The sequence below is a fragment of the Rana temporaria genome, chromosome 10 (genome assembly GCF_905171775.1).
Source record: "Rana temporaria chromosome 10, aRanTem1.1, whole genome shotgun sequence".
Classification (NCBI taxonomy): Eukaryota; Metazoa; Chordata; class Amphibia; order Anura; family Ranidae; genus Rana; species Rana temporaria.
In genome coordinates, this window is record NC_053498.1 from 99,907,156 (window position 1) to 99,922,780 (window position 15,625).

The window sequence follows — 15,625 nt, forward strand, 5'->3', positions numbered from 1 at the left end:
TGTCGTTTAAACGCAGGCCCCTGAACCTTCTTCTTAGTTGGCAAGAGAGTACTCTTGCCGTTTGAAATGGTCTGAATGTATTTATCTAGGTCTTCTCCGAAGAGTCGTCCTCCATGGAAGGGGAACCCTACCAGGAGCTTCTTGCATGGGGGCTCAGCCTCCCAGCTTTTTAACCATAAGAGTCTTCTCATATGGATAAGGGATAACGATAAACGTGACGCTTGCTGGATAGAATCCTTGATTGCGTCTACCGTAAAACATATGGCCTTAGGGACATCCGAAAATTCTTCTGCCTGCTGGGCAGGAATAAGTTTAAGCATCTGCTTAAATTGATCCGATAATGCTTGAGCGACCCCAATCGCAGCCACAGCTGGCTGTACTACTGCCCCTGCAGTAGTGAAGGAGTTCTTAAGTAGTGCTTCCAAGCGCTTATCAACTGGATCCTTGAACACCTGTATGTTTTCTACAGGGCATGTTAACGATTTGTTAACACATGAGATGGCTGCGTCCACTGCAGGAGTAGCCCATCTTTTGGAAAATTTTTCTTCCATAGGATATAGGACAGAGAACTTCTTAGGTGGTAAGAAGATCTTATCTGGCTTGTTCCAATCTTGGAACAAAACTCCCTCTAATAGAGGATGGATCGGAAACACAGCATTGCTTTGAGGCGCCCTCAGTGAGCCCAAAGCTGAAACCGTCGATACCTGGAGATCTGGTACTGGCAAGTTGAATGCCCTATGGACCAAGTCCGACAATCCTTGAATCCACCAGCTCTCCCTCAGGGAGACTGCCCCAGACTCCTCTGTATCCGGATCCTCGATCCCTGAACCTACTTGGTCCTTGTCCAAGAGGTCGTCCAATTCCCCTGAGGAAAGGACCTCCTCTTCTGAGGGTCCGCGTTCGGGCGACGGAGATCTATTCCGCTTACTGCCCCGCATAGCTGCGGCTATCATTTTACCCATGCTTTTCTGCATCTCTTTTAAAGAGGTGAGTAATACCTCCTCCGTGACCATCTTCGGGTTGGACTGACCCGCGTCAGCTCCAGCCCCAGATCCCGATGGCCCCAAGGCTCCCTGTGGGGAAAGCAGCGGCATAGCTTTGTCCGAGACCTCAGACTCTTTGGGGGAATCCCCACCTCTTGTACCCTTGTTTTTTGATGCCATGGTACAATACCGAGGTACACCTGCTACTTATTGGTACCTGGGACTTATAAATAGTTAAATGCCCAAACACCTGTTTGGGGGATAAAAAAATGCTTCCTCTCCCCTAGATGACACTTTTTTTTTTTTTTTTTTTTTCAAATCTAGGAAAGAAAAAACATTCTGTCCCCCTGAGTAGTATTGCAAGAAAAACTATGAGATGGAAAAGAAACAGCCTATTCTTAGGCTTGAAAACAGTCTTTCTGAAGACTGCAATATTCTTTCTGGCCACTGTGTGTCCTCGGCGCCCCGTGCTTGCCGTTCTGGTCTTTCCTCCTCAGTTCCAAAGTATTGAATGAGCTATATGGAACAAACAAGGAAGGGCCGCCCCTTCCTTAAGCCACTGACCCGCCCTTCCCCCCCAGCAATCTCAAACAGGAAATGCCCCTCCCGACAGGGGGGGGGTGGGGTTGGGAGGAAGGGACCTCTCTGCTCCAGCAAACTGCAGCCTGCAGCCTGCAGCCTGGAACCATGAGGAGGTCAGCGTTTTGCCTGCTTTGCAGGCCGTGAGGAGGAAGACTGAATGGAGCATCGCCTGGAGGCTTGCAGGTAAGCACAGCTCTCTGACACACACATATACTTTTATATCACACAGGCCCCACTCAATGCTTTTCCAACACTACAAGGGAGGTCACATCTTATGGGGAATAATACATATAGAGCCATCCTATCTTTATGATATGTGACTAGTTTGCCAGATGCAGTGCATAACTTTAGGCATGTCCCCTGTGACCCCCCAGAAAAAACCTGCTAAGAACCAAGTTCCGCAAGTTTTCCCCTCACTTACCTGCTCCATGCCGCAGGACTTTGCCAAGCAAGAGGCCCAATCTTCCCCCATCTCGGTGGGGATGTCTAGACCTTCAGGCCCTGGGTTCCTATGAAGGATCCACTGTCCTGGGCCCATATAGCACTCTGGCAACAGAAACATTAGGCACCCAAAGGTTTCTAAGTTCTGGGCCCAGGGTCCAGCTCTCTAAAAAGAAAAGCATTATGGGCTATACCCCAAGGGTTTGGGGTCCGGTTACTGACCACTTTAGCGCTGAGGCTTTTTTGGACAGAACCGGTTAGCTCACCTAATCCCAAGGATGTGGAGGCAAGCTAAACCATGACTAACACCTAAGACACTGGCGGAAAAACTGAGGTACTCCTCCTATGGGAGGGGGTTATATAGGGAGGGGCATTTCCTGTTTGAGATTGCCAGTGTCTACACCTGAAGGTACTCCATATAACCCATATAGTAATGAATGCCGCTCTGTGTCCCGTGATGTACGATAAAGAAATTAACATTTCCGGGTGAACCTCCACTTTGACTCAATATTCAGTAAAGTATCCATTTGCAATTTCTGATATTTTTTGGTGCCTTGTACATTCATAATCTTTGAATAATGTCAGAACCCATGGTGCCAGGAGGCTTGCAAGGTCAGGGCAACCTTTGGGGACAGTCCTTTTCCAGCAGCCCCTACGGGGGTGGCGCTACACCTGTCTGCCATGTTGACCCCCTTACTAGAAAAGTTATGCACATAAGGACTTCTAACTTTTTTCTGACTTTCCTAATCGGATTATGATTTCAGGTCAGTCATCCAACACTCTTAATCTAGCAGAGCAGCCAAGGAACTAGCATTTAGGGAACATTTATGATAGTCCCTAGATTTCTCTCATGGCAGGTTTCCTTTAAAGCATTTACAGCCACCCCAGAGCGAGTCCTCCAATGCTGATTAATTAAGAGGGAGAAGAAAATATAGCAATCTTCAGTCTTGAGCTCCTTAATTAAAATAGGCTTAATGAAGGCTTTTCTTAACACTCCTGCTGTGTCAACAATAAAGAAAAAAAAACGCATCACAGTTCCTGGCACAGATTCACCAGCATACAGCAGAAGAAAGTGATGGGACAGGTCTTTACAGATCTACCAGCTGGGAGAACTTGCCTATAGATTTGTTCTCTGAAAATAGTTTAATCAAACTGCTTGATGGCTTAAACAAAGGGTAACAATATTCTTCATCAGCAAGTCTGGCATGCGAGTGTCATCAGATCTTTAAGGAAGGTTGGCAAAGCATAGAGAAAACCACTAATCATTTTTAGTAGAGAGATGCCTCACTAACCACCTAATTGCTGGGCTAAGCAAAGCCTAAATGGGTGCCAGGAGAAGAATACAATCCTTCCAATAGACTCCCTTAGAAGAATAACTTCATCATCGCTATAATAATGTCACCACAGTGGCTGATTATAGGACTTCAAAAAATGTTAAATCCAAAAAAGTGACATTATAGCCAAGTCATTAGATGTGGCGATTTAGTTTCCTTGATTTTCACCAAGTAATCCAGAGAATAACACTTTGTTACTGGGTGGCTACGCTCACTTCCCCCATTTGATATACAGGAGGAAGTTGTTATCACCCAAAGCTGGGATACAAGCGCGTCTGCCTTAGGTCAATCTCCATTACATGGGGACTCCACTTTAAGCATCATGTCCATCAAACTTTCTGAAAGGGGACTGTAGGTTTCCTCCACTGCTATAAAACAGATAGGATGCCAACTTTAGTTTAGTTATGTTTTAAGCACTTTATTTTTTAAAAGAGAAAAACAGAATGCCAGGTCAGTGCAAGTAAAATCAACAAAACTCCCCCCCCCCCCCCCCCCAATATCCACTTACATCTAAGAAGCTTGCAAACTGCATGTAGAGGTGCTGTGGCATAGTGTACGATGATCCAGGATGGTAGACAGGGTGGGACTGGAGGGTTGCTGCAAGTGTTCGAACTCGCTGGTAAAGACACCTTTGGCTTTTCGGCAGCAGGGGTCCTTTGGAGTTTGCCGATGCCGTCAGCCTTGGCTGTCTTTACCAGCGAGTTCGGACCCTCAAATCCACCCTGTCTACCATCCTGGATCATCACACACACACGATACTGCAGCACCTCTACATGCACAGTTTGCAAGCTTCTTGGATGCAAGTGGATATTGGAATAAAGTATTGTTGGTTTTACTTACACAGACATGGCACCCCGTTTTTATCTTAATTTCCAAGGGAATCCCAAACCTCAACAAGGAGTCACATTGATCTGAGTCGCATTGTGTTTTTTACTCATTCATGAACTAGTTGGACTTGAATCATTGTCGGTCTGTGCTCTGTCAGAGATTATATATATATATATATATATATATATATATATATATATATATATATATATATATATATATATATATATATATATATATATATATATTACACACACACACATTAGATATATTAGAGATTATATATATATCTCTAATATATCTAATATATATGTGTGTGTGTGTGTGTGTGTGTGTGTATATTTTATTATATATAATCAGGAATATGGCCCACTGATTGGCAGGATCACTAGATATTTATTATCCAAATAAAAGCCTTGAGAAACTAAAAAAAAAAAAAAAAAAAAAAAAAAAGTTAAGGCCAATATAATTTCCCTCACCCCCACATTCTACCTGTGGTGTCTAGGCGAGAACAAATGTCACATTCCTTTTGGCTAGTTCCCAGGTAGGGCTCATTTTCAGTGGAAATGCGGGGTGGGGAAAACGCAGTTCCAGGACTGACTGTATGTAATGGCAAGGGGTGCTGCAGGATCCATTGATGCTCGCTGCTGGGATCTATTCTAACTGGAGGGAATCTATTTTTGCGGGAGGGGGTCTATTGTAGCTGAGCACTATTGATGCTGGTGGTGGTGGGGGGGGGGGGGGGGGGGTTCCTATGTTGCTTGGGAGAGATCTACTGTTGAGGGAGGAGTTTACTGTTGCCAGAAATTCCATTGATGCTGGCTGTGGGGAGATCTGTTGTTGCATGCTTGTTATACTCATTGTGGAACCCAAGGGGTTAATACTCTGTATAGTGTAAAAAAGCAGTTTGATGTTGTATGCACAAAGCCTCCACCTCCGGCACTGTCCCCCTGGACAAGTGCGAATAAGACAGTGAGTGGAGTCAGGCTGCACATGCTCAGTTTGGTCTTGATTACTGGAGATCACATTTTCTGTTTGATTGGAGCTAGTCAGGTCATGGCATCACACATTTGGGCGTGTATACAAATCCTAAATGATGGTGTGTATTGCTAGATATGTGTTTTTTTTTCCTTGGAAGGGTGCATGTGATCAGCACAGGATCTTTCAGCACTGTCCAGACACAGGGTCAGGGGTCCTGGATCCTGATAGGACAATCGTGAGAGAAATTAAAACTCCTCCTACAAGCTTCACTAGGAAAAAAGGTCAGTGGCAATAGCTAAACAGCATTTAGGGCCTTCAAAAGCATCTCCACGACAAGACAATTTGTATTCATCAAATAAGGAAACTGTACTACTTTCAATTTTTTTTGTAATCTTTGGTTGATATGGGATCTTTGAGGAATAGTTAAAGAACACCTGTACTAAATCAAAAACTAGTCCTAACCCATCCCTCAGTGTGGGTGCCTTTGTGGGTAGTAATAAGGATGTGGAGGTAGCAGAAGTTCGCCTTTTGGAAAGTGAAGATGGGAGTCACAAGTAGGGTTGTCCCGATACCGAGCATTTGCGCGAGTACTTGTACTTGCGCAAACACTCCCGATGCCCTCACGCAAACGCTCCCGATGCCCTGTCCGATACTTTTCTATTGACGAATGGCGGGCAGAGAGCGGGGTGGAGTGTGGCCGGAGAGCAGAGCAGTTCTCAGGTGGGTAAGAAAACATTTAATTGCAACATGCACGATTGCACGGCGGACTTGAATTCCTTCCTCACTCGTTAGGATTTACGATGCAATGCTTTACTTGCTTGTCTTTCTGCTGGTGATGGTCATCCTGGAATTTTGCTCCCTCTCCTGCCTGTTTTTTTTCGATGCTGGAGGGGAGGGAGTTTTGTTAACCTGAGAATGGCACACGGGGGGGGGGGGGGGGGGGGGGAGCCAGGGGGTTGCCTTTTTCCTATCACCAAGAACTAATGCCACGTACACACGATCAACAAAGTTTTTCAGCATGTAGAAAAAAAATGTTTTTCCAACTTCATCATTAAAACGACATTGCCCACACACCATCATTTTAAAAAAATGCTCTAGCAAAGCGTGGTGACGTACAACACATACGACGGCACTATAAAGGGGAAGTTCCATTCGCCTTTGGGCTGCTTTAGCTGATTCCGTGTTAGTAAAAGACGATTTGCGCTTTTCAGTCTGTTACAGCGTGATGAATGTGCTTACTCCATTATGAGCGGTAGTTTTACCAAAACGAGCGCTCCCGTCTCATAACTTGCTTCTGAGCGTGCGCAGGTTTTTAACGTTGTTTTAGCCCACACACGATCATGTTTTACAACCTGAAAAACGACATAGTTTAAAACGATGTTAAAAAATGCAGCATGCTCGAAAAAAAAAAATTGTCGTTTTTCAGAACCTGAAAAATGATGTGAAGCCCACACACGATCATTTAAATTACATTTTTTAAAAACAACGTTTTTTTCATGCTGAGAAATGATCGTGTGTACGCGGCATTACTCCTTAATAGACCAATGTAAGGGGGCATTCTTCCCCCTGACCAGGCACCAATGTAAGGGGCATTCTTCCCCCTGACCAGGCACCAATGTAAGGAGGCATTCTTCCCCCTGACCAGGCACCAATGTAAGGGGGCATTCTTCCCCCTGACCAGGCACCAATGTAAGGGGGCATTCTTCTCCCTGACCAGGCACCAATGTAAGGGGGCATTCTTCTCCCTGACCAGGCACCAATGTAAGGGGGCATTCTTCTCCCTGACCAGGCACCAATGTAAGGGGCATTCTTCTCCCTGACCACCGCACCAATGTAAGGGGCATTCTTCCCACTGACCACCAATGTAAGGGGCATTATTCCCACTGACCTTAAAAAAAAAAAAAGTATCGGTATCGGTGCGTACATGAAAAAAAAGTATCGGTACTTGTACTCGGTCCTAAAAAAGTGGTATCGGGACAACCCTAGTCACATGTGATACAATGCTGGGTGAAATGAGTTGGAGAAAATACGGCCCCCCAGTGGCTGATGGTGGCATGTTAAAAATCCCCAGAGTCCCCAGTTATCATTAATACCTGAAGGCCTTGAGCCATCAAACCCACCAACGGCTGTGACATATCAAGTGCATGCACCATGAATCCAATCACCACTCAATCCTCACAGGAAATTTTGGATAAGAAAAAATAAATAATAAAAAAAACCCTAACCACGACAGCTGCCAATATAGAAGCAGATTTTAATATAAAATCCTGGTAAGCATCACATTGTTAAATTATTCATGGCCTTGCTGTATATATTTTTGCTATACTGCAAGGGAACAAAGGCTATTAAAGTAGTCGTGTTTGCTGCTGGGTGTTTTAGACTTTGTAAAGCCACAAATCAATTTAGTATGTGATAGAGCAGACTAGAAAGGGATTAATCAGCATGCAGACTTGAGTCACAGCAACAAAGATAAAGGATTAGGCAGAGCGAGAGAAAAAAAAAAAAAAAAAAAAAGCTCTTCTTAGGTACACACCTGTGAACCGGCACTTGTTCTTTGGCAACTAGAACATTCGCGGTGGGCGTTTTCTTATCCAGAGCGCCTGGCAGGTCAGGTAGGACTCCTTTGTGGACGGCTGGGTGCTGGGGTGGCTGCTGGACATGTGGTGACACAGCTGGCTTCTCATCCTGCAAAATGTAAAAAGCAGCAGGAAGTTGGCACTAAACTTGAAATACAATTAGCTTTCTGCACAGCAGCTAATAATTCACGACATATGTCCACAAATTTTATCTGCTTATAACCCACATTCAAATAAGCCTGGCATTTGTCATTAGATAAAATTGATTGAACCTCTTCAGTGACCATGCAAGGAAGAGCAACAGGTTCACTTTACCAGCAGCTTATGTTTACCCGCTCTTTGCTCCCCCACAAAAAAAAAAAAAAAAAAAAAAAAAAAAAAAAAAAAACTAAACACACACCTATAATCCCTCCTGCAGCGCCTATTGTGTTCTGCCGCCAGAACACAATTAGTGTTGCCGGTTATTCTCTCTAATTCGAGCCCTAATACACTGCCCAAAAAGAATTATCCTGCCTTTGTGGCCATGTGTGGTGAAGAGATGAGCTTGGGCGTGTTCTTTGGATATACCATATTTATTGGCATATAACACGCACCTTCACTTTAGGAGGGTAGTTTCAGGGGAAAAAAATGAAGAAAAAAAAAAACGTAACATTTTAAATAAAGAACTGTGAAGCAAAATAAGGGTCAGTGCCCATCTGCAGACCCCCAGTTGCCAGGAATGCAGCCCCACATTGCCAGGAATGCAGCATCCACCATTGCCATCAGTGGGGACATGGAGGGGGCAAGATGAGCACTAAAGATATCCTACAGGAGAATCTCCTGTTTACACAGTGGCCTCTATAAGAGAATGTCCCGCCTCCTTTGATGGACAGAACAGTCATCTAATGGCAGCGCCGGATACAGAACTTCCTATTACAGAGGCTGTTGTGTAAACAGGAAATACTCCTCCTGTGTGCATGGCACTCGTTCCACCTCCACCCTCTGAGGCAGCCAGCCTATATATATCGTTTGTGACCCCGGCGCTGGGAGATCGAGGGCCACAAAAGATATACGTTTAGATAACCAGGCGGGCCGTTCAAAACCTGACCGCAGGCCATGATTGGCCCGCGGGCCGGACTTTGGACATGCCTGTATTAGACTCACGATGGAATGCACTAGAGGTCCTTTGATAAGGCTTGAGAAAGACTAGGATCAACTAACAGCATGAAGATCTTGGCCAGCCATTCTTGGTGCCAAAAGCAGACACCAATCTTTATCAAGCCTTCAAAGATCATCCAGCAAAGCTTAGTGCCGTTAGGAGATGCGAATCATTATAAAGACTTAGCAAAGGATCTAGTGCATTCCATTGTGACTTCAAGAACATCTACAGCCCAAGCCCGGAATAAAGGACAGAAGGACCTAAGGGATATGGACATCTGTAATAGGCACTACTCCATACACATCCAAGAGTTTATTGTGTGCGGAGTGATCCTTTTGTTGTGATCAGAGAGGTTCACAGACTACTTCCACCACAGATCTGCTTCCGTTAAGGAAAACGCACTCCACTATTTATCCATCAGAATCAACTCTTGACCCAGTGCCCATACATACATACATACATACATACATACACAGTGGATTTCCAGAGTTCGGGTAATTGGGGTGTGAATAGAAGGGCGTCAACTCCTACATACTTACTACACCTGCATTCCCTCGTGGTTCCTTGCTCTTCAACAGGCAGCAAGAACGCTCAACATTTTTGGGCATTACGGAGCACGTGACCTGCTCCCTGTGGCATTGCCCGGGCCTAGCAGCCAAACCACTAGACCCAAGCATTGTCGCATTGCAAGGGGAGCAACATCACCAGCTGATTTAAGAGCAGGTGCTGCGAGGGACCGTATAATACTACTTTATTTTCACAATAACATTTTTGGTTATTCTTTAAATGATGGATGCCAAGTAGCAAATCTTCCGGGTGAAGCTCATTGCAAAAATGTGTTGAGTTAATTACCTACATCCATGAATAGATTGCATTGTTCTCTTGCCTACCACTAGACATTCTAGATCAGTGGTTCTCAACCTTCTAGTGCCGTGACCCCTTGATATAATTTCCCAAGTTGTGGGGACCCCCAACAGTAAAATAATTTTGTAGCGTTGGTTGTCAGCACCCAAGGCAAGACAAGTAATTTGAGCCCCTAACCCATGGACATTCAGCTTCACTGTGTCTCCAGCTTCACTGTGTCTTGTCTCGCAGCAGTGACACCTATGCAGAAATCAGGAGGTAGGGTCTCCTTCAGCCCCTACCAGTTCACATTCCTCACCAGTCAGCTGACCTCTATTCTCTGCCCCCCTGCCATGCCGCGAGCTGAATGGGCAGCAGCAAAGAGGCCGAGTAGGGGGCCGTGGGCTCCAGGAACAGCCCAGGATTCAGTGACCCCTGGCAAATCATCATTCGACCTCCGAGGCGGTCCCGACCCCCAGGTTGAGAACCACTGTTCTATATCAATTATACCTGTTTTTTTATTTATTTAATAACATGTTGCCAAAGATTACCCAGCTGTTTGGATTTTTATTTAGAATACGGGTTTTTAACAAACTATATTTTATAGATATTATTTTGATGCTGTTGGCAGCTCAATAGCACCATTAATTATATAAGGATTGTCTACAAACTGGCCCGGGGGCCAGATGCGGCCCTTTGCTCGCTTTTAGTCAGCCCTTGGGGCACGATTTCATCCTCCGACGCCAACAATGGGGCACAGTTCCGCTCAACACCAATGATGGGGGGAATAATTTTTCCCAAGAGACAACGATGGGGCATAATTCTTCCCACCCAATGGACACCAATGATGGGCCACAATTCCTCTCACCAATGGTGGTGCACCCATAAAAGTTCACAGGAGCGCCGCCCCCTCTATCCTGCACCTGTCTATCACCAATAGATAAAGTCATTTGCATGACTATCTATTGTCGCCCCCTATTCAGGCGTCCGGCCCCTTGTTGGGCATGTGAATTACAGCAGCGTTTTTTTGGAAGTGCCCGATTAGAGCCGGCGGCTCCAATAGGCCTCCTGATTAGGCTTCCAAATTGGTAAACAGCGGGCGCAATGCTGTGCATTCACTGTTTACTCATGTTGTGTAAGGGAAGCAAATAAATCACTTTCCCAACACCGTAAGGTGCTCGGGTCTGGTTACCCTGTCACCTGATACGACAGGCGCTGTGATTGGATGCCTATCAGGTGTCCAATCATAGCAGAGGATGGGAGAAGATATCGAGCACTCAGAGCGTGGAGAAAAGCACCAAGACAGGTAAGTGCCTGGTGTGGGGGCACACTGGCAGCACTTGATGAGGCACAGAGGCTTGATTTTTTTTTTCTCAGTTTGCTCCCCCTAAAACATTTGAAGCACCAGCCGCCACTGCCTCTCACCAACACCAAAAGTGGGGCATGGTTTACCGCCACTGATGCTGGGACATTTTCTACTTTCAATGGCCACAGTCTGGTCCCTGTAAAGTCTGAAAGACAGTAAACTGGCCCTTTTGTTTATAAAGTTTGGAGACCCCTGAAATAAAAAGGTGTACAGGATATATTGTGGGATGTGGCGTCTGAGCAACCAACCTCCCATCAGCATATACCTTATGACATTGTAGAAAATCGTGCATTTTTGGCAGAATACATCTTCACATTATAAAAATATGAAGCATGTGGAGTTTTGTAAGGACTTGAACCATCTTAACTCCTTTCATTCAAGTCTATGGTAACGCACCATAAAAAATGCATATGTGCGTATATATTTTTTTTCTGCTTTTTTTGTGCATTTTTAAAGCTCATCAAAAATTTGTTTCTGGACAGCCGCACTCTGAACAAGTTGTAGCTATGACTAAGCACTAGTTTCAGTGCGAAACGCGTCAACAGTCAGGTTTTATTTTATGTTGCTGTGACTTGTAGTGCCGTCTTTTTCTTTTAATAAAAAAAAGGACAGCACTACAAGTCACAGCAACATAAAACAAAACCAGACCCTGACGCGTTTCGCACTGAAACTAGTGCTTAGTCATAGCTACAACTTGTTCAGAGTGCGGCTGTCCAGAAACAAATTTTTGTTCCTGCTTTGTTGTCTGCAACGGAGGATATTCATCTGGGTTCCCACCTGGAGCGCCTACTCCCTTTTCCCTCATCAAAAGTGTGTAGGGCATTTGGAAAGCATTTTTTAATGCATCTTAACGCATTTCAAAATATCATACTACAACCTAACACAAATAGATCTTTAAAATGACAGAAGCATCCAAATTACCTCCTTGTGGCCTTGCAGACTGTTTACTGTCCTGGTAAATTTCCCCACATGGCTGTCATTGTGAGTTCCCGGTCCCAGGGCTGTTAAATGTGCGGTGGGACTATGAACCTGGGAATTGCTCTGTGACGTGGGCTGTGCCTGGGAAGCCTCCTTTACATGTCGGGCTGCCCCCCCAGGGACGTTTTCTTCCCTCCTGTCATTTCTCAGGGAACTCTGGGGCGGCTGAGCAAAAGGTTTGTTCAGGTTCTGAAGAAGAAGACCAGAGTCAGAGAGCAGAATACTGTGAAGAGAACAGCTTAGGCATGAAAACCCCTGGCTATCACATCTGGTCTACACAACTGTCACTGTGCCTCTAGCCCAGCTTACCTGGTCTCTGTATTACAAATAAGACCTAGAATTCCAGCCTAGAGCAAAATCAACCACACTGCAGATGAATTCATAAAATATTAACACCCCACAGCAGCATAATAATAATACAAACGTCAGGAAAAAAAAAAAAAAAAAAACAGGAGGAAGGCTCTGCATTAATGTGCAATTCTACCTTTGAAATTTTATTTCTTTTACTGCCTATACCAATCTGTGAATGGGAGAAGAGAATTATGAGACGTATCAGACTCCCTCCCATTCACAGATGGTGTTACAGGCAGTGAAAACAACGAATGAACTTGGATGAAGTAAGAGGGGCAGATTAGCATCAGGATCTTTTCCTATTGCATTCAGTCCAAGGACCCAAAACCAATTGCACCCTGCACACCAGAGGTTCAGAGACAGGAAGAGGACAGGCATCTCTGCAATGAAGATTTCTATAGGATCCAGCTTCTTGCTAAATGTGGAACATTCTTTGGCTGTAAATTAGGCCAATAAAGCTGTAGGGCTAAAAAAAAAAATGTAACCAAGTTTAGCTTTAAGCACTGTACAGCTTTACAAATAAAGATCCCTTGCATTTGTGTGTGCTTTTTCTTTGCCATTTCCCTACTTGGGCCCTGAAATAAAAATGATATGGATATTCTACCAAACAGTCATTCTCTGTGCTGAAACATTTGCTCTCATTTTGCATTGCAGGCCTTGTCCTGTTATTGTCACCATGTCGTTATTAATGCCGACTGACTAAAACCATTCATTAAAGTGGTTGTAAAAGGCAAACTTTTTTTACCTTCATGCATATATGCATGAAGGTAAAAAAACTACCGTTTGCAGCAGCCCCCCAGACCCCCCCTTATTACTTACCTGAGCCTCCTCTCAATTCAGTGATGTTCACGAGAGCCTTGCCTCTCCAGGGACTCTCACTCCCGATTGGCTTTTGGCAGCCATTGGTTCCTGCTTCTGTCAATTATAGCCAGTGAGCCAAATCTGGACACCAGGGTTGTCCCGTAACCGATACTAGTATCGGTACCGATACCGAGCATTTGCCCTGTGTACTTGTACTCGGGGCAAATGCTTCACCTGATACCTGGGCAGTCAGCAGGGATCAGTGCGGTGGAAGAGTTACAAGCACTGATCACCCCGTATAGGTATCAAAGTCCGGCTTTCAGCTGCTTTAGTGAAATCAGCGGTGATCGGTGCATATAACCCTCCCACACATGATCACAGCTGACTGTCCCCGCATCTTCCTCCAGCCCCCTCCATTCTGCTGCTGTTCTGTGTCCCCCTTTCTTATCCCCCTCTGTGCTGCTGTCCCCCTTTCTTCTCCCCTCCGTGCTCCTCCTCCACCTCCTCGTTCTGTCAGGATGGAGGAGAGCGGAGGTAGGAGTCAGTAAACCTGGCTCCTACATTTTCCGAATGTAGAGTCAGTAATCACTGACTCCGTCCATTCACATAACTGAAACATCGTAAACTGTGTTTACAATGTTTCAGTTTATGAATGGAGAGGAGCTGCTGTCTTCTCTCCATTAATTTTCAGCTCAGCTGAGAAGGGACTGGAGAATTTGTGTCCCTAGTCCCTTTCTCAAAGGGGAGATGTCAGGAGGTCTGTTAAGACCCCTGATACGTCACCAAAGCTCCCCCCAACAGGGCTGATAAAAAAAAAAAAAACCACACACTCCAAAAAGTAAAAACATTGTAATAATTAATATATTGAGGAGTACATGAAAAAAAAAAAAAGTGGTATTGGGACAACCCTACTGGACACCGAGAGGGCGGGCCCAAAAAAGGAATCTCAGTGTGTGAATTGACACACCGAGCCATGGTCGGGACCGCATTTCCTTAGGTGCACCCGGCAGGAGGGGAGGATCCAGGAGAGCTGGTGTGGTACCCAAGAAGAGGAGAATCCGGGATCCTCTGCACAAAGCCACTGCACAGAGCAGGCAAGTATAAAAAAGTTTGTTATTAAAGAAAAATAAACCCACACGACTTTAGTATTACTTTTAGAACATGGAGATAGAAAATAAATCGAAGTAAGTCAGGAAAAGGAGAAGAAACTTAAAGCTTTGCAAGAAAAACAAATAATGTATATGCAGTAATTTGGAGTGTGAGCATTGATGGAATGGTGGAATTCGTTGCATGCTAATTTACATACAAAAACAGATGTGATTAAGACATTAACGCAACTGAAGTAAGAGGCTCTACAGAACATAACCAAATCCTATTGTGTTTATTCAAGCATTACATTTAAAAGGATCTACTACAATAAAATCTGCAGGCCATCTTCTGAGCTACTTCTCACGAATGAAGATCATTGTCCTGCTGCAATCTTACTTTCAACCTCTCCCATTTTATTTTTATAAAAACCACCTACTTACCACTACAATTGTCAATTTACTGGTCAGCTTCAAACCACAGTACAAACCAAAAGAAAGACCCGGCCTGTCATATGACAGTTCAAGGGCTAGTTCACACAACATGCTTTCCTGGGCTTTTTCTGCAGCCAAATGCATTGAAAGTAGGTTACATGGTTTTCAATGGCCATTTTGCTTGCAGTTCCAGAAAATAAAATAAAAATAAAAGTAGAACATGCTGCACAGGTAAAAAAAAAAAAAAAAGCATCAAAACTGCACCAGAACACACAAGGGCACCGGACCGCAGTACAGAGAAAAAACAAAACAAAAAACAAACACACAATCTGGAACGCATGCAGGAACGCATCTAGAATGGATCTGGGAGGACATTTTTGTGGTGTGAACTGGTCCTGGGGCTTTGAGTTAGCGGATTTTTCGTTTTTTTACAAACCCAAGGATGGGGCAGAGGTTTATTCAAATTGTTCACTTCAGAACAGAAGGTCTCCCCTTTCTATTACATCAGATTGAGATTCCTTATCTGATCCATTACACACATTCATTACACCCCTAAGGAAAAAAAGATAACCAAATTACCTTTGAAGGAGGAAGAGAATGTTGATTTTGCGTGCTGGTACCCGGGTCTTTGAAACTTGGCATTCTCTTCAAGGCATCCTTCAGCTGTCTGAATTCTTCCATTTGAGCCTAGATGGACGATGGTAATGAGATGAGAAAAAGCAAGTCCACATTTTTACTTTTTATTATCTACATAGCAAGTACACCTATGTGATGGCGCCAACAAACTAAAGTATGACCAACAAAAACAGCAGCAAGTCCTCCTCAAACGTGCAAGCCTATGTCAGGCTGCTCTTCAGGGTCATCTGTGTAAGCATCCAAGAAATTGGCTTTTGGGGTCATCTC

General features: G+C 44.6%; 1 protein-coding gene across 6 annotated transcripts in view; it reads right to left on the minus strand.

Annotated features, from left to right (window-relative positions):
* Positions 1-15,625, minus strand: part of LOC120915378 (Golgi integral membrane protein 4-like) — a 134,194-nt gene that overhangs the window by 51,894 nt on the left and 66,675 nt on the right. For 5 of the 6 annotated variants that reach the window (XM_040325815.1, XM_040325812.1, XM_040325814.1 and 2 more), the window contains exons 7-9: positions 15,302-15,409; positions 11,994-12,239; positions 7,683-7,834 (exon numbers count right to left, since the gene is read on the minus strand). In XM_040325815.1, coding sequence (XP_040181749.1) covers positions 7,683-7,834; positions 11,994-12,239; positions 15,302-15,409 — 506 coding nt within the window. The remainder of the gene's footprint in view (positions 1-7,682; positions 7,835-11,993; positions 12,240-15,301; positions 15,410-15,625) is intronic. The other variant, XM_040325816.1, reaches the window with a different exon arrangement.